This window comes from Panthera tigris, chromosome X (genome assembly GCF_018350195.1).
Source record: "Panthera tigris isolate Pti1 chromosome X, P.tigris_Pti1_mat1.1, whole genome shotgun sequence".
Taxonomy (NCBI): domain Eukaryota; kingdom Metazoa; phylum Chordata; class Mammalia; order Carnivora; family Felidae; genus Panthera; species Panthera tigris.
Genome location: NC_056677.1, coordinates 86569397 through 86590197, shown reverse-complemented (window position 1 = coordinate 86590197; position 20801 = coordinate 86569397). Strand labels below are relative to the sequence as shown.

The 20801-nt window shown below is 35.8% G+C and overlaps 1 protein-coding gene across 1 annotated transcript in view; it reads right to left on the bottom strand.

The window, feature by feature from the left end:
- The window catches only part of RADX (RPA1 related single stranded DNA binding protein, X-linked), a 75074-nt gene that overhangs the window by 36046 nt on the left and 18227 nt on the right, over window positions 1–20801 (bottom strand). The window contains exons 4-10 of the mRNA XM_007093776.3: window positions 8981–9089; window positions 8693–8784; window positions 8464–8586; window positions 5624–5728; window positions 4378–4542; window positions 2976–3136; window positions 1974–2152 (exon numbers count right to left, since the gene is read on the bottom strand). Of these exons, the coding sequence (XP_007093838.2) occupies window positions 1974–2152; window positions 2976–3136; window positions 4378–4542; window positions 5624–5728; window positions 8464–8586; window positions 8693–8784; window positions 8981–9089 (934 nt within the window). The remainder of the gene's footprint in view (window positions 1–1973; window positions 2153–2975; window positions 3137–4377; window positions 4543–5623; window positions 5729–8463; window positions 8587–8692; window positions 8785–8980; window positions 9090–20801) is intronic.

Genomic DNA, 20801 nt, shown 5'->3' with positions numbered 1-20801 from the left:
TTTTGAAAAGGGAGAATTTAGACATAGACACAGAGTGGGGGTGATATTTCTACAAGCCACAGAATGACAAAGATTGCCAGCAAACCAACAGATGCTAGGGGAAAAGCAAGGGGTAGATTCCTTCTCAAAGTCCTTAAAACAAACTGACCCTGTGGACACTTTGATCTTGGTCTTCTAGCTTACAGAACTGTGAGACAGTACTTTTCCATTGTTTAAGCCATACAGTTTGTAGTACTTCATTATAGCAGCCCTAGAAAATTAATGCAGATTTTGGTTACCAGCACTACCACCAGTACAGTGGAGTGCTACTGTAACAAATAATTTAAAATGGGGAAGTGGCTTTGGGATTGAGTATTACATGGAGGCTGAAAGAGTTTTGAGGTGAATATTAGAAAAACTCTAGATTTTCTTGAAGACAATGTCTGTAGAAATATGGATTTTGAAGGAGACTTTGTTGAGGGCTCAGAAAGAAGAGAGCTGTAGAGAAAACTTGTCTTGGAGAATATATATATCATTATGAACAGAATGTTGCTAGAAATATGAATGTAAGAAGTACTTCTGGTTAGGTTTCAGACAGAAATGAGGAATGGGTTATTGGAAACTGGATGAAGGGTGATCCTTGTTATGAAGTGGCAGAAATCTTGGCTGAATTGTGCTGAATGGCAGGTGAAACTTGTATGCAATCAACTTGCATATTTAGGTGAAGAGATTTCTAAGCAAAGTGGTGAAGGGGCAGCCTGGTTTCTCCTTATTGCTTACAGTACAATACAAGAAGGGAGAGAGAAATTGAAAATAAAATTATTAACAAAAAAGGAACCAGAGCTTTGATATTTGGAAAATTCTCAGCTTATCTATACTGCAAAAAATTAGAAAGCTTCCTCTGGAGGGAACACCAAGGGTGTTGTTGGACAGTCCTTTGCCCAAGAGATTAGGTTTGTGATTTGTGGATCCAATCAATCATCTCAGTAGGCATGCTACTAGCTTGGACTGAAAGGGACATAGGTAGGATGAAATGAAGAAAGGGCTGTCTAGGATTCTATTCAGGAAATGAGTTGATAAGAGATATTCAGCTGTGATCATGTGTTATCCTTCAAGAAATGGGACAATGATCCTGAGGGTAAAGTCCTGATACTACTAGGCTTTCAATTTGCTTGTGACTCATGACCCCCTTCCCTTCCAATTTCTCCCTTTTGAAATGGGAATGCTTATCCTATGTTTGTCCCATTGTTGTGTTTTGGACAGATAAACAGGTCTAGTTTCACAGGCTCACAGATGTAAAGAATTTTGCCCCAGGATGAATCACTCTGCACTTCATCCGCATATGATTTAGATGATGCTTAGATGAGAGTTTAGACTCAGAGTTGATGGTGGTATGGTTTAAGACTTTCTGGGATGTTATTATGGGTTGAATGTATTTTACATGTGAAAAGGATATGAATTTTTAGGGACCAGATGGCAGACTATTATGGGCTGAATTATGTCCCTACTAAATACCAGTAGGACTAATATATAACCAATTACATTTTCAACAACCCTCAAAATGTGACCTTATTTGGAAACAGGATCAATGAAGATATAATTGCTTAAGATGAAATCTTACTGGAGTAGATCAGTACTCCAGAGCACGTCCCTAATCTAATATGGCTGGTGTCCTTACAAGAAGAGAAAATTTGAACACAGATACACACACAGGGGAAAATTCCATGTGAAGGTGAAGACAGAGATTGGAGTGATGCTTCTAGAAGCCAAGGAATGCCAAAGATTTCCAGTAACCACCAGAAGCTAGGGGGGAGGCATGGAACAGATTCTTCCTCACAGCCCTCAGAAGGAAGTCACTCTGCCAGTATCTTGATCTTGGAATTCAGCAGCCCTAGAAAACTAATACCACTTCTAGTATAATTGGTCATTTTACAGGGTAGAAATAAGCCAAAACAATTAATATGCTATGTGTATACTTAATACAAATGACTTACAATTTGGCACATGGCCCTTGCAGAATTCTTTTTTTCTTGGTAGGGCTCAAACTTTCATGTGTAGCTGGAAAATACTGAGAGCCCATAGGATCATCATCTTGATATTGTTTATTATTATCTCTTTCCTGACTTTGATTTTCTTTTCTAGTTGCTTGGGATGTTGAGGGTCGGTTAGCATTCTAAAACCAAAAATTCAGAGAAAACATTTTAAACTAATTAAAAAAAATATTTTTCTTAAAAGACTGTATAATTTTAGTTTACCCATTTTTTATAATCTTAAGATTTATGACAACATTTTACAACATAAAAGTGCTTTTTATAAAGCTAATTTATAGATAGGATTATATTTATCCTAATTAATGCAACTGGTATTAAACATTTTTTTAAAGGAAGATAAACAAAAGTTTTTCTTATGCTTGTATAACTGAAAAATTGAATTAGATACTTATTTCCATGAATATAAACCTTAGAAATAATTTTTACAAATATAAATTCAGGGAAAAAATTAACTTATTTGTCTTGATTGTGCCTAGATTCCAGTAGTGGCCTTTTCTACTAGAATCTTTATCATACCAAAGTCATTGCTACCTCTTACAAAATCTGGGTGAGACTGCCATGCCAAATATAAAGGTAAAAACTTCCTGTGAAAGTGTTCCTATACTTCTCTGGCCTGGACAAAAGGAATGGAATAATCATATATACCACCTGGGAATTTAAATAAAGAGAATCACAATGGGATTCAATTATGCACAAAGCAAAAACAAAACACCAAGTTTTGAGGGCCTTGGGAAATATCAGAGGCTGTGACCTTTAGCCCAGCCTGCTCCAAAATAAATGATAGAAAAAGGAAATAAACAAAAAAACATAAATGATTTTTTTTTCTGAGGTTTACTATCATCAAGAGTCAATACATGTGAGTTCAGAATAAAACGTACAAGGTACCGATTGTAATTTTGATCACAGTGCTTTCAAAGATATGCTATTAATTCTCTGGCACCATACCCGAAGTGTTTCTGATGCTGAGGCATTTTCAGTTGCAGTGGCATGGGGGATATACTTTATAACAGTAATTATCCCCTGAATTGCAATGCGCTTTTGTTCCCTATACTGCAAGTCTTCAATCTCCTTCCTCACTTCACTTATAGCTGTCAAGAGCGACTCAACTGAAAAAGAATAATTCCAAAGAAACTGTAAGTTTTAAAGAACTGAAATGATAAAAATAAGAATTAGATTTGCAATGTCATTTTACAGTATGGAATCATAAACTTGCTACATAAGTTAAATTTGTGAGATTTCTTTTTATACTTGGCATCATCCCTTATGTAATTTTTATAAAATAGGCAAAATATACTTATCAGTTAAACTGTGATACAGTTTTCTAGCTTGGAGTCTTGATTTTAAACAAATTTTACATACTGAATGGACAGCTGACCCTTGAACAACATGGGAGTTAAGGGAACCAAATCCCATGAAGACCAAAATCCATGTATAACTTTTGACTCCCCCAAAACTTTACTAATAGACTACCATTGACCACAAGCCTTAGTGACAACATACAGCTGATAAGCACATACAATAAAGTAACTTAGAGAAAAGAAAATGTTATTTAAAAAATCGTAAGAAAAAACATTTACAGTACTGTATGTATATTTACTGAAAAAGTTGCATAGAAGTGGATCTGTATAGTTCAAACCTGTGTTGTTCAAGGGTCAATTGTAATTTACATATTTCAAACTATAAAGTGCACAGAAACACACATTTTAATATACACAACCATATATTATGTATTGCTGGCATAATGAAGTACAAGACGATGCCAGTATTTAGATGATGATAGATTAGTATTTTAAAGTTTCTCTTTTTTTCCCCCGAACCATGCAATTATCCCACAGCTTAAAAAAAAAGAATGCATTTATTTTAAACTTTTCAACCATCATATCTAATTCTTCTAAAATAAATTAATGTTAGGCTTTTTATCAGTACTTGTTCTGCATCTAATTTATTTTGGTGTCATTTTTATTTAAAGGTAGTGCTCAATTGTGTAATATCCAATATGTATCATTCCACAAGAGTAACATAATACAGTGTCAATATCTTGATATCAAATTATCCAGTGTCTCCTTTGATATCTTTAGTCTCTCTAGGTAATGTCATAGGAATTGGGATCTATTAAAGTCAGATTTGATCTCAGTAACATTAAATCAAGATATGACGCCCAGTTAGTCATCATCTATGTTCTCCCTTATTCTAATCTAATAAAATCCAAGTATTAACCTTTAGGAGTCACCACACGTATTTTTAGGTCTTAATAAAGACAAAATTTTTATCAGTGAGTGTTGTTACACGTTACGATATACATATACATAGCACATAAACATATACATAACTAGCAATTACTTAGTACCTTTGACAGAATTACTATACTTCGAAAATGTCTCTGGCACTGGTGGATAGGGGTAATATCCACCAATAACAGTAGTCCTCACTTCCTCAGAATCAGTCCTTGTTTTAATCCAATGAATAAAGTTTTTTACCTTGATATCGTTGGTGTATGGCTGGCCTCTGTGACCTTTTGTAAGAAGGGTAAAACCAAAAAATGAGAAAAAAAATCGCTGTAATAAACTTAAAGGATTTTTTTGTATAAAACAGTTTAATATTACAATAGTCTCTTATGTCACCAAGAAAAGAAGTCAAGTTCACTTATTCACCGTGTAGCAGATTACACTTGATATGTATACAAAAATTATCAGACACTAAACCAATCCTAAATTGAGAAGGAAATCAGACATATTAGAGTGGACTAAAGTGTAGCCATCTATAGGATACTGAAAAGTCATAACAAAAAAAACTAATAATCTGGATTTTTCTAACTATCAAAATGGTTGGCATCTTCTTAAAAATTGATTTTTAAATCATGTATTCACCTAAAGGTATGGCATCATGTTGAAAATGAATAGCCTATAATATAGATCAGCATTTAAATTCATGTTCTTAAAACATACTTAACAGTGCCATTTATATCTGATATTGTTAGTATTTATAAAAGGAAGTGTTGACAAAGATGTGTATTACATCCTTCCTAGGATTCTTCTATTGACAAATTTCTTAATGATTAACATGGTAGTATTTTAGTAAACACACCACACTATTTCTTTACTCATTTGGAACCTTTTATCTTTATTGTTTTGACCCTGTTATAAGAAAGAATAGAGAAAAATAATGTACTTGTAGACAACTAGTGAGACTCTTCTTGCTATGTAAGTAAAATTTGAGATCAGGGACCAAAATCTGATTCATATTTTTAGTTAGTATTTAAAAATAGTTAATTGTATCCATATTGTGATATAGGGCCTAACAATCTTCAATCTATCAAGCAATTTATGATTATCTACCTTACATCAGGTAGGAATTAGAAGTTAACCAAAGGACATCAAAGCAATTCTCCAGTGAGTCAGAAAATCATTGCTTCAGTCATAAATAATTCAGAAGCAATATATTTCATGGGCTAAATATTCTTTGTTAAAACATTCTCGCAATGATTAAGGAAATTAAAATAAAGCTATCTTGTGGTCAAATGTTTTAATGTAAACGTTAACTTAGTCAGTAGAAAATATATTACATCTCCAATAAAATATAAACAAATTGCTCACCAGTAAGAAACACTCGGCTCTCATTTGTAGTGGTTAGGTAAAGCAGTTTAGGTACTTGAGCATCATTCCTGACAAGTTTCAACTGAGTACACACGAAATATGTCACTGTAGAAAATGGAAACAGGAAATAACTTCTGCATTTCAAAGAGGACATATCAAGATCAGGATCTAACACAGTACCTCTCAAACCTTAATAAACATAGGAATCACCTGGGACAGTTGTTAAAATGCAAATTAAGAATCAGTAGTTTCAGAGTGGGGCCTGAGATTCTCTACTTCTAATAAGCTCGAGGTGATACTAGTGTTGCAGGTCCTGTGACCACACTTGGAACAACAAGGATCTAACAGTTAACCTTTTCCTTTAGATATGGGATCTAACACTTACTTTTCCTTTAGAAAGTACAATGGCTGCACCTAACTGAAGTCACTGCTTGCTGCACAGTTGAAGACTGCAACAGTCTTTCTAATCAGGCACACAACTGAGTATGAATAGTTATTTCCTACAGAGAAAAAAAAGCTTAGTTTCTCCAGGATGCTTTTACTGATTAACCCAATCTAACACTGATCCCTGAATTACTCTCCTTCCACCAGATAGGGGTATGCATTATTAACTTAAATTTGTTTATGCAGGTGTTTATCTTAATTAGACCTTAAGCCTCATGACAGGGCTTATACAACCTATTCTCTTCTATTCACCTTGCTGAATTGTTTTTAACTGTCAGTTACTAAAGTTTCTTAAAGCCAACAACATTTAAAAATTTTTTAACTCATTACATACCCAAACAGTTATGGTCTTATGAACTAGGAAATGAGGAAATAAATGTAAATACTTATAATCTCACAATAACGGTTAAGTTCTCATTTGAAATAAATATTTCCCTAGAGTATGATAATAACTATAAACTCATTTACTATATCTAACATTTCCTACTTCTTTATTTGGGCAATAAAAATAAGGGAAATCTGTTGAAATGACTAAGAATAATTCCTACTTTATATTACTGTCCTTTATTTAAAAACCATACAAATACGTCACTATTCGTGGTTAAAGATGTTGATATAGGAATATTAAAGAAACATCTACTTCTCACTTCATGACTGTTAAAAACCAGACATTCCGACCCGACACCTTTTAGCTGTCTGACATCCAGGAAATTACTTAACCCTTCTGGACCTTTGTTTCCTTACCTGTAAATTTGTAAAAACATCAACTTTTAAAAAGGTAACTAGGAGCACAAAATGAGATAGCATCAACAAGCATCTGGTACATAGTAAACAGTATTAGTTCCCCCTTAGCTCTTCAGTTTCCTTAATCAAAAGTGAAAAAGATGCTCTACTCCCAAAGGATTCTGGTATTATTCCAGAAGACAGTTGGTCATGTTCCCCTTCATAGGCCTAAAGCCCCCTTAATACTCATCATTCATTTAATAATTTTTTTTCATCTTGGTCAAAAGATGAAAATAAATTGTGATCATTGTCAACTATTGTGCTAGAGTAAATCTCACCAAGGTCACCTTTCTTAGAGAGATGCACTTCACATTATCATAAGAAACAGAACATGCATACTTGGCAACATTTCTGTGAAAAAAATAATTATCTGAAAGTTATGCCAGCTTGTTTAAGTGGCTACAAAGAGAGAGGCTCTGGCCATAAAACCTACATAAAACGAGGTAACAGAATTGTCATCAGAAGTCATCACTACCAATCACTTATGTCCTGAGAGAAGTTACATGAGAAATCATAGCCCAGCTCACCTTGGAAGCTCATGCCTTGGTTTAGCAAAAACTCTTTCTGCCTTCTGAACAGTTGGGGTGAGGTTTAATTCTATTCAGATATATTTTAAAGTTTTAATTTCACAAGCCGATGACAGAATCTAATAAGGTAATATCTGAATGGTGTGTAATGCTGTTTTGCAACAGCCACTAAAGGGGTAGCACAACAGCTCTGTATACGGTCTCTAGATATCCTGATGTTCTACAATTTTTACCTTGTTGACGATTTTAAAAATTACAGGTGGTCAAGATTGGAAGATTTCCCAATGTTGGCAAACATTTCACAATCAGTATTTTATTCATATAATCACTTGAAAAATAGTAAAATAGCATACAGTATCTATAATAGCTTTATGCTACAAGTTGATACAAGGAAAAATTCATTTAATTTGCTAAAAAGTATTAAATATACTTCTTTTCTTATCATAATAGATCAGAAAACTAACTTGTTGTATAAAATATATAGTAGGGCATACCTAAAATGTTTTCAAATGAATAAAATTAGTGGAAAAAATACCTAAATATCTGAATAAATGCAAGGAGGAAAGGTCAACACCAAAGTGAAACACTGACCAGCTGCTAAAATACCACCAATCTAACATTAATTTAAAACTCAAATGAAATCATACTTACATTGTCCTTACTTAATTACACAAAATGTCAATCCCCTACCAATCAATTCTATACTAGTAAAGTCTTCGTTGTCTTTTTTGGGGTCTACTTAGTCAATTTTCAAATGGATACAAAGGGAATTGAGTACCTATGCTTTAGTTTCACTGAATGTTAAGCTTTTATGCCTGAAATGCTAATAATGAGCAATGATAAAAGCACCTGTTTTCTGAAAAACTGGTTTCAAACCCAAATCAACTCTGAATAGAAAACCAGAAGGTGGTTAATTTCTGTAACACCAAATATGATAATATAGAAGAAATTTAAACATGCTATCACACTGCTTGAATTTGCTAACTCAGTATCATGCTCCTCTGTAAGTCAGTACACTGTAACATTTTTTTAAGTCAATGCCCCCCACTTCCAAAAATAAAAAGATAAAAATATTGGACTGAATACTTGGGTAAATATTTTCAAAGATTTCTGGCTGAGAAGTAGAAAACAGCTCCACTATAAATGGTTGTTCTGAAGTCCCGTCAGCAATGTGAATCCAGCGATATGACCAAAAATCTTCACGGCTTTCTATATGGATAGAATATTAGAATAAATGAAGGTAACCAATTATGCATGTATGAACACAGAACTATTCACTGAAATACTTTCATGACTTTCAATTTTAAAAGCTTACCTTTCTTTTTTGACCTCTGGACCCTTCCTACAAAAACTAAAATGCCAATAACATCACAGATATGATTTTCTGGCATATCATCCAATTCTGATCTAAAAAAAGGAAAATTATTAAATACTGTATCTTTAAACACTGAAAAAGCATTCTAAAATTATGACTGTGAAAATGTTTACCTATATAATTGATAGGACATAATTTGGGGGTAGATTTTGAGCCATAATAATACATTGTTTCAGTGTCTAATGTTAAAAATTAATACTCAAGGTATTTTACACAAGGCCATTTTACCTTGTGATAAAGCGGTGATTTAATTTTGGCAATCTCCATTCAGGTTTCACCTGCTTTTCTGGAATGATAATTATGTTAGTTGGAGGATCTCGGAGGTTGAGGCAGATTTCTGAAAAACAAATATATTACTTTAATATGACATTTGATACAGATAAAAAATACACAGGTGTACAAATCACACAGCACAATATTAGATTGAACTCTTTGGAGCCCACCACTAACCTTCATCAAAAGCTTTCTTCTACTTACTCCTACATTAACATATCTACTTATCTCTCCACCAAAAGTTAGCCATTCTTTAAATTTTATCATTTTTCTTTTAAAAAAAGTTTTTTATCATTTATATTTTTTGCCCAAAATACTGTTTATCTTTGTTTTTAAAAATTTTTTATGCTTTTATTTTATTTTTGAAAGACAGAGTGCAAGTGGGGTAGGGGCAGAAAGAGAGGGAGACACAGAATCCCAAGCAGGCTCCAGGCTCTGAGCTGTCAGCACAGAGCCCCACACAGGGCTTGAACTCAGGGAGTATGAGATCATGGCCTGGGTTGAAGTCAGATGCTTAACCAACTGAGCCACCCAGGCATCCCTGTTTCTTAACTTTATATGGATAGACTCATACCACATCCAGTGTTCTAAGGTTACACTTTATGGTCCTAAAATTCATCCATGTAGCTGCATGTAGTGCTTTTATTTTCTTATTCCCACTGCTGAATAATGTTCCAAGGTGTTGACATATTACAATTTTATTTACCCATTGTTGTGTTGATCGACATTTGGGTTATTCCTTGTTTTTGCTATTACAAACAGGGTCACTATGAACTTTTTGTACATGTCTCCCTGTGCACACAGGCAAAATTCTTCTAGGGTATTATACCCAGGAGGGAAACCCTGGATTGTATAATGTGAAAATGTTCCACTCTACAGGCTAATTCCTAACTATTTTCAAGTAATTAACCTATTTATAGTTCTACCAGCAATGTGTAAGAATTCCATTGATCAATATCCTCTCCAAATTTTGCTACTGTCAAATGTATTTTTTGTCAATCCAGTGACACAAAATGACAATTTGTGGTAGTTTTATTTTGCACTTCCCTTATCATTAATCATGTTGAACATTTCATATACATATCATTCATTCATGCATTCTTTTTTGTGAAATACCTGTTTGTGTCTTTTTCCCACTTTTCTATTGGATTGTCTTTTTCTTATTTATTTGAAGGACTTCTTCATATATATCGAATACTAATACTTTGTTGATTATATTATTGCAAATATATTCACCCAGTCTGTGGATTGTTTTTCATTCTTTTCATGGTGTCTTTTGATGAAAAAAAGTTTCTAATTTCAATGTAGTCAGGTTTAATAATCATTCATTTACAAATACTATTTCCTGTATCTTATCCAAGAAATCCTTCCTTATCCCAAGGTCAAACACATATTTCTTACAAGTTCTTCTAAAAATTTTGGCTTTTACATTTGATATATCTGGAATTGGCTTTTTATACGGTATGAGATAGGGATATAATGTCATTTTTTCTCCAATTTTTAATTATTCCAATACTATTTACTGAATAGTTCTTCCTTTCTTTATGATCTGTACAGCACATATACCCTATCAAAATTTTGTGTGTTTAGGGCTATTTCTCAATTGAATTGTGATTTTCTTATCATTCTGTTTACACCTATACCAATATTACATGACCATAAATTCTTTTATATTAACTTATGATATTTGTAGGACAAGTCTTCACTCACTCTGCAGCTCCCTACTACTTTTCTTCAGAACTGTTTTGACTACTTTTGATAATTATGTGCCTTCATATAAATTTTAGAATCAGTTTGTCAGTTCCAGGAAAAAAAAATCTTATGGAATAGGACTGAATCTGCAGATCAATTTGGGGGTACTTGACACACTTACAAAATTGAGACTGACTTCCTACATGGGATATTTCTCCATTTATTTAGAGAATTTTTAATGTCTTTCAATAAAGTATTATAATATCTCCAAACAGGTCTTACTTATCTTCTGTTAGATTTATTTCTAGATACCTTGTAATTATTGTTGACAAGGTAAGTTATTTTTTTAAAATTACAATTCCTAACTGTTATTGTAGTACACAAAATCAACTGACTTTGGTATACTGGTCTCATAGCTAACTTTGCCAATATCTTACTATTTTTATTTAATACTTTGTGTTATTTTGTACATTCTTTGTAGAAATTCTAATTTGTTAATAATGACAGTTTTGTGCTTTTCCTTAAAATCCTTATGATTTTAATGCATTTTATCTTCACTTTGGCTAGGGCAGCCAGTATAACAAATAAAAACAGGAATATGAGACATCCATGTTCTCCATTTGAAAAAGGAGTGTTTTTAAATTTTCCCTACTTAGAGGTGTGTTTGTTTTGTTTTTATTTTGTAAACATCCTTTATCGGGTTAAGGAAAGTTCCTTCTCTTGCTATTTTCTTTTTTAAATTTATGAATTGGTGTAAAAATTTCACAAATGCCTCTTGTGCCTCTATTAGGATGACCATTATCTTCTTTAATCTGTTGATGTGAGGAGTGACACTACAGATTTTCACATGTAAAATCAACTTTGCATTGCTGGAGAACGATGCAACTTAGTCACACTGAGTAATCACTTTTTACATAGAAGTGAATTCAGTTTGCTAATATTCTATTTAAAATATCTATATATATTCAAGGCTGAAGCTAGCCTTTAATTTTTCTCTTTCATACTATTTTTCTTTAGTTTTATCAAGGTCATATTGGTAGCAAAGAATGAGTTAGGAAGTATGCCTTCTTATTTTATTCTCTGGAATAGTTTTGTATTGATATATTCCATGAATTTTCAGTAGAATTTGCCTATAAAATGACGGATGCTTTGTGGAAAGATTTTAAAACTTTGATTCAATTTCTTTAATAGTTATATAGCTATCTGGGCTTTCTATCTCCTTTTATGCAGTAGGAAATATTTACTAAGAATTTGCTGTGTAGGAAACAAAGATTAAAACAGGACAAAGACACTTAATTTTTCATCCTGCCTATTATCAGCCATGTGACTAGAAAATTCATTTAACCTTTATGAGTTTTAGTCTTTTCGCATATAAGTGAGGAACATTTGTGTTACATATTACCTTGCACCCAGACAACAGTCTGCATTTTACAAAGCACTCATAGGTATCCGGAAGATGGCGGCGTAGGAGGACGCGGGGCTCACAGCGCGTCCTGCCGATCACTTAGATTCCACCTACACCTGCCTAAAGAACCCAGAAAACCGCCAGAGGATTAGCAGAAGGGAGTCTCCGGAGTCAAGCGCAGACCAGAGGCCCACGGAAGAGGGTAGGAAGGGCTGCGAGGCCGTGCGCGCTCCACGGACTGGCGGCAGGGAGCGGGGCGGAGGGGCGGCTCGCCGGCCAAGCAGAGCCCCCGAGTCTGGCTGGCAAAAGCGGAGGGGCCGGACACACTGTGTTCCGACAGCAAGCGCGACTTAGCGTCTGGGAGGTCATAAGTTAACAGCTCTGCTCGGAAAGCGGGAAGGCTGGAGGACAAAGGGAAGGAGAGCTGCTGAGCCCCCGGAAGGCAGAGCTCAGCTTGGCGGGGAACAAAGGCGCCAGCGCCATCTCCCCCGCCCATCCCCCAGCCAAAATCCCAAAGGGAACCAGTTCCTGCCAGGGAACTTGCTCGCTCCGCGCAAACACCCAACTCTGTGCTTCTGCGGAGCCAAACCTCCCGCAGCGGATCTGACTCCCTCCCGCTGCCACAGGGCCCCTCCTGAAGTGGATCACCTAAGGAGAAGCGAGCTAAGCCTGCCCCTCCAGCCCCCGTGCACCTTGCCTACCCACCCCAGCTAATACGCCAGATCCCCAGCAACACAAGCCTGGCAGTGTGCAAGTAGCCCAGACGGGACACGCCACCCCACAGTGAATCCCGCCCCTAGGAGAGGGGAAGAGAAGGCACACACCAGTCTGACTGTGGCCCCAGCGGTGGGCTGGGGGCAGACATCGGGTCGGACTGCGGCCCCGCCCACTAACTCCAGTTATACACCACAGCACAGGGGAAGTGCACTGCAGGTCCTCACCACGCCAGGGACTCTCCAAAATGACCAAACGGAAGAATTCCCCTCAGAAGAATCTCCAGGAAATAACAACAGCTAATGAACTGATCAAAAAGGATTTAAATAATATAACAGAAAGTGAATTTAGAATAATAGTCATAAAATTAATCGCTGGGCTTGAAAACAGTATACAGGACAGCAGAGAATCTCTTGCCACAAAGATCGAGGGACTAAGGAACAGTCACGAGGAGTTGAAAAACGCTTTAAACGAATTGCAAAACAAAATGGAATCCACGATGGCTCGGCTTGAAGAGGCAGAGGAGAGAATAGGTGAACTAGAAGATAAAGTTATGGAGAAAGAGGAAGCTGAAAGAAAGAGAGATAAAAAAATCCAGGAGTATGAGGGGAAAATTAGAGAACTAAGTGATACACTAAAAAAAAATAATATACGCATAATTGGTATCCCAGAGGAGGAAGAGAGAGGGAAGGGTGCTGAAGGGGTACTTGAACAAATTATAGCTGAGAACTTCCCTGAACTGGGGAAGGAAAAAGGCATGGAAATCCAAGAGGCACAGAGAACTCCCTTCAGACGTAACTTGAATCGATCTTCTGCACGACATATCATAGTGAAACTGGCAAAATACAAGGATAAAGAGAAAATTCTGAAAGCAGCAAGGGATAAATGTGCCCTCCCATATAAAGGGAGACCTATAAGACTCGTGACTCATCTCTCCTTTGAAACTTGGCAGGCCAGAAAGGCTTGGCACGATATCTACAGTGTGCTAAACAGAAAAAATATGCAGCCGAGAATCCTTTATCCAGCAAGTCTGTCATTTAGAATAGAAGGAGAGATAAAGGTCTTCCCAAACAAACAAAAACTGAAGGAATTTGTCACCACGAAACCAGCCCTACAAGAGATCCTAAGGGGGATCCTGTGAGACAAAGTACCAGAGACATCACTACAAGCATAAAACATACAGACATCACAATGACTCTAAACCCATATCTTTCTATAATAACACTGAATGTAAATGGATTAAATGCGCCAACCAAAAGACATAGGGTATCAGAATGGATAAAAAAACAAGACCCATCTATTTGCTGTCTACAAGAGACTCATTTTAGATCTGAGGACACCTTTAGATTGAGAGTGAGGGGATGGAGAACTATTTATCATGCTCCTGGAAGCCAAAAGAAAGCTGGAGTAGCCATACTTATATCAGACAAACTAGACTTTAAAGGCTGTAACAAGAGATGAAGAAGGGCATTATATAATAATCACAGGGTCTATCCACCAGGAAGAGCTAACAATTATAAATGTCTATGCGCCAAATACCCAAGCCCCCAGATATATAAAACAATTACTCATAAACATAAGCAACCTTATTGATAAGAATGTGGTCATTGCAGGGGACTTTAACACCCCACTTACAGAAATGGATAGATCATCTAGACACACAGTCAATAAAGAAACAAGGGCCCTGAATGATACATTGGATCAGATGGACTTGACAGATATATTTAGAACTCTGCATCCCAAAGCAACAGAATATACTTTCTTCTCGAGTGCACATGGAACATTCTCCAAGATAGATCATATACTGGGTCACAAAAGAGCCCTTCATAAGTTTACAAGAATTGAAATTATACCATGCATACTTTCAGACCACAATGCTATGAAGGTTGAAATCAACCACAGGAAAAAGTCTGGAAAACCTCCAAAAGCATGGAGGTTAAAGAACACCCTACTAAAGAATGAGTGGGTCAACCAGGCAATTAGAGAATGAATTAAAAAATATATGGAAACAAACGAAAATGAAAATACAACAATCCAAACGCTTTGGGACTCAGCGAAGGCAGTCCTGAGAGGAAAATACATTGCAAACCAGGCCTATCTCAAGAAACAAGAAAAATCCCAAATACAAAATCTAACAGCACACCTAAAGGAAATAGAAGCAGAACAGCAAAGGCAGCCTAAACCCAGCAGAAGAAGAGAAATAATAAAGAGCAGAGCAGAAATAAACAATATAGAATCTAAAAAAACTGTAGAGCAGATCAACGAAACCAAGAGTTGGTTTTTTGAAAAAATAAACAAAATTGACAAACCTCTAGCCAGGCTTCTCAAAAAGAAAAGGGAGATGACCCAAATAGATAAAATCATGAATGAAAATGGAATGATTACAACCAATCCCTCAGAGATACAAACAATTATCAGGGAATACTATGAAAAATTATATGCCAGCAAATTGGACAACCTGGAAGAAATGGACAAATTCCTAAACACCCACACTCTTCCAAAACTCAATCAGGAGGAAATAGAAAGCTTGAACAGACCCATAACCAGCGAAGAAATTGAATCGGTTATCAAAAATCTCCCAACAAATAAGAGTCCAGGACCAGATGGCTTCCCAGGGGAGTTCTACCAGACATTTAAAGCAGAGATAATACCTATCCTTCTCAAGCTATTCCAAGAAATAGAAAGGGAAGGAAAACTTCCAGACTCATTCTATGAAGCCAGTATTACTTTGATTCCTAAACCAGACAGAGACCCAGTAAAAAAAGAGAACTACAGGCCAATATCCCTGATGAATATGGATGCAAAAATTCTCAATAAGATACTAGCAAATCGAATTCAACAGCATATAAAAAGAATTATTCACCATGATCAAGTGGGATTCATTCCTGGGATGCAGGGCTGGTTCAACATTCGCAAATCGATCAACGTGATACATCACATTAACAAAAAAAAAGAGAAGAACCATATGATCCTGTCAATCGATGCAGAAAAGGCCTTTGACAAAATCCAGCACCCTTTCTTAATAAAAACCCTTGAGAAAGTCGGGATAGAAGGAACATACTTAAAGATCATAAAGGCCATTTATGAAAAGCCCACAGCTAACATCATCCTCAACGGGGAAAAACTGAGAGCTTTTTCCCTGAGATCAGGAACACGACAGAGATGCCCACTGTCACCGCTGCTGTTTAATATAGTGCTGGAAGTTCTAGCATCAGCAATCAGACAACAAAAGGAAATCAAAGGCATCAAAATTGGCAAAGATGAAGTCAAGCTTTCGCTTTTTGCAGATGACATGATATTATACATGGAAAATCCGATAGACTCCACCAAAAGTCTGCTAGAACTGATACATGAATTCAGCAAAGTTGCAGGATACAAAATCAACGTGCAGAAATCAGTTGCATTCTTATACACTAACAATGAAGCAACAGAAAGACAAATGAAGAAACTGATCCCATTCACAATTGCACCAAGAAGCATAAAATACCTAGGAATAAATCTAACCAAAGATGTAAAAGATCTGTATGCTGAAAACTATAGAAAGCTTATGCAGGTAATTGAAGAAGATATAAAGAAATGGAAAGACATTCCCTGCTCATGGATTGGAAGAATAAATATTGTCAAAATGTCAATACTACCCAAAGCTATCTACACATTCAATGCAATCCCAATCAAAATTGCACCAGCATTCTTCTCGAAACTAGAACAAGCAATCCTAAAATTCATATGGAACCACAAAAGGCCCCGAATAGCCAAAGTAAGTTTGAAGAAGAAGACCAAAGCAGGAGGCATCACAATCCCAGACTTTAGCCTCTACTACAAAGCTGTCATCATCAAGACAGCATGGTATTGGCATAAAAACAGACACATAGACCAATGGAATAGAATAGAAACCCCAGAACTAGACCCACAAACGTATGGCCAACTCATCTTTGACAAAGCAGGAAAGAACATCCAATGGAAAAAAGACAGTCTCTTTAACAAATGGTGCTGGGAGAACTGGACAGCAACATGCAGAAGGTTGAAACTAGACCACTTTCTCACACCATTCACAAAAATAAACTCAAAATGGATAAAGGACCTGAATGTGAGACAGGAAACCATCAAAACCTTAGAGGAGAAAGCAGGAAAAGACCTCTCTGACCTCAGCCGTAGCAATCTCTTACTCGGCACATCCCCAAAGGCAAGGGAATTAAAAGCAAAAGTGAATTACTGGGACCTTATGAAGATAAAAAGCTTCTGCACAGCAAAGGAAACAACCAACAAAACTAAAAGGCAACCAACGGAATGGGAAAAGATATTTGCAAATGACACATCGGACAAAGGGCTAGTATCCAAAATCTATAAAGAGCTCATCAAACTCCACACCAGAAAAACAAATAACCCAGTGAAGAAATGGGCAGAAAACATGAATAGACACTTCTCTAAAGAAGACATCCGGATGGCCAACAGGCACATGAAAAGATGCTCAACGTCGCTCCTTATCAGGGAAATACAAATCAAAACCACACTCAGATACCACCTCACGCCAGTCAGAGTGGCCAAAATGAAGAAATCAGGAGACTATAGATGCTGGAGAGGATGTGGAGAAACGGGAACCCTCTTGCACTGTTGGTGGGAATGCAAATTGGTGCAGCTGCTCTGGAAAGCAGTGTGGAGGTTCCTCAGAAAATTAAAAATAGACCTACCCTATGACCCAGCAATAGCACTGCTAGGAATTTATCCAAGGGATACAGGAGTACTGATGCATAGGGGCACCTGTACCCCAATGTTTATAGCGGCACTCTCAACAATAGCCAAATTATGGAAAGAGCCTAAATGTCCATCAACTGATGAATGGATAAAGAAATTGTGGTTTATATACACAATGGAATACTACGTGGCAATGAGAAAAAATGAAATATGGCCTTTTGTAGCAACATGGATGGAACTGGAGAGTGTGATGCTAAGTGAAATAAGCCATACAGAGAAAGACAGATACCATATGGTTTCACTCTTATGTGGATCCTGAGAAACATAACAGAAACCCATGGGGGAGGGGAAGGAAAAAAAAAAAAAAAAAAAAAGAGGTTAGAGTGGGAGAGAGCCAAAGCATTAGAGACTGTTAAAAACTGAGAACAAACTGAGGGTTGATGGGGGGTGGGAGGGAGGGCAGGGTGGGTGATGGGTATTGAAGAGGGCACCTTTTGGGATGAGCACTGGGTGTTGTATGGAAACCAATTTGACAGTAAATTTCATATATTAAAAAATAAAAAATAAAAAAAATATATATATACATATATAATAATAAGATAAGATAATAAATCTTATCTATTATATATATATATATACAAAAATATTTTTAATTTTTTTACTATATTTTTTACTTTTGTGTAAATTCTTTCAAATTCTATTTTACTCCCATCATCTCATTTTAGTCTACTTCAGTGTATTCATTTTTTCAAATTCTCAAATGATTTCTTTTTTCTCTTTTTCTTCCACCCTTTTGTTTTCTCTAATCTGTCAAACCACTTTGAACACCCAGACCAAAACACACCTAGGATCTAGCATCATTTATTAGATTTTTGTGTGTGTTTTTAAATTTTTAATTACAATATTTTTTAATTTTATTTTTTAAATTTTAATTTCTCTACCTCATTAATACCTTTTCTCCTTTAAAAATGACAAAATGAAGGAAATCGCCCCAAAAGAAAGAGCACGAAGAAACGACAGCCAGGGATTTAACCAACACAGATACAAGCAAAATGTCTGAACCAGAATTTAGAATCATGATAATAAGAATACTAGCTGGAGTTGAAAACAGATTAGAATCCCTTTCTGCAGAGATAAAAGAAGTAAAAAAAATAGAATGAAATTAAAAATGCTATAACTGAGCTGCAATCACGGATGGATGCAGCGGCAGCAAGGATGGATGAGGCAGAACAGAGAATCAGCGATATAGAGGACAAACTTATAGCGAATAATGAAGCAGAAAAAAAGAGGGAGATTAAGGCAAAAGAGCACAATTTAAGAATTAGAGAAATCAGTGATTCATTAAAAAGGAGCAACATCAAAATCATAGGGGTCCCAGAAAAGGAAGAGAGAGAATCAGGGGTAGAATGGTTATGTGAGCAAATCACAGTGGAAAACTTTCCTAACCTGGGGAAAGACACAAACATCAAAATTCAGGAAGCACAGAGGACCCACATTACATTCAACAAAAACTGACCATCAACAAGGCATATCATAGTCAAATTCACAAAATACTCAGGCAAGGAGAGAATCATGAAAGCAGCAAGGGAAAAAAAGTCCCTAACCTACAAGGGAAGACAGCTCAGGTTTGCAGCAGACCTATCCACAGAAACTTGGCAGGCCAGAAAGGAGTGGCAGGATATATTCAATGTGCTGAATCAGAAAAATATGTAGCCAACAATTCTTTATCCAACGAGGCTGTCATTCAAAATAGAAGGAGAGGAGAAAAGATGAATATATATATATATTTATATATATTTATATATATTTATATATATTTTTATTTAAAAATCTTTATAAAATATTATATTTATTATATATAAAATATAATGATATATAATACGTAATGTTATATAAAATACAATATATAAATATATAAATATTTATATTTTATACACACACACACACACACACACATATACCAAAAGCAACAAAGATTAGAAAGGACCAGAGAACACCACCAGAAACTCCAACTCCACAAACATCATAATGGCAATAAATTCATATCTTTCAGTACTCACTCTAAACATCAATGGACTCAATGCTCCAATCAAAAGACATAGGGTAACATAATGGATAAGAAAACAAGATCCATCTATATGCTGTTTACAAGAGACCCACTTTAGACCTGAAGACACCTTCAGATTGAAAATAAGGGGATGGAGAACCATCTATCATGCTAATGGTCAACAAAAGAAAGCCAGAGTAGCTATACTTGTATCAGACAGTTGAGACTTTAAAATAAAGACTGTATCAAGAGATGCAGAAGGGCATTATATCATAATCAAGGAGTCCATCCACCAAGAAGACCTAATGATTGTAAACATTTATGTGCCAAATATGGCAGTACCCAAATATATAAATCAATTAATCACAAACATAAAGAAACTCATCAGTAATAATACCATAATAGTAGGAGACTTCAACACCCCACTCACAGCAATGGACAGATAATCTAATCAAAAAATCAACAAGGAAACAATGGCTTTGAATGACACACTGGACCAGATGGACTTAACAGATATATTGAGAACATTTCATCCTAAAGCAGAATATACATTCTTCTCCAGTGCACGTGGAATGTTCTCCAGAATAGACCATATCCTGGGACACAAATCAGCCCTAAGTAAGTACAAAAAGATTGAGATCATACTGTGCGTATTTTCAGACCACAATGCTATGAAACTCGAAATCAACCACAAGAAAAATTTTGGAGAGGTAACAAATACTTGCAGACTGAAGAACATCCTACTAAAGAATGAATGGGCTAACCAAGCAGTTAAAGAGGAAATTAAAAAGTATATGGAAGTCAGTGAACATGACAACACCACAACCCAAAACGTCTGGGACGCAGTAAAGGCAGTCATAAGAGGAAAGTATATACCAGGCCTTCCTAAAGAAAGAAGAAAGATCTCAGATATACAACCTAACTTGACACCTTAAGGAGCTGGAAAAAGAACAGCAAATAAAACCGAAAACCAGCAGAAGACAGGAAATAATAAAGATTAGAGCAGAAATTAATGCTATCAAAACCCAAAAAAACAGAACAGATCAATGAAACCAGAAGCTTGTTCTCTGAAAGAATTAACAAAATTGATAAACTACTAGCCAGTTTGATCAAAAAGAAAAAGGAAAGGACCAAAATAAGTAAAATCAAGAATGAAAGAGGAGAGATCACAACCAACACAGGAGAAATAAAAACAATAAGAGAGTATTATGACCAATTATATGCCA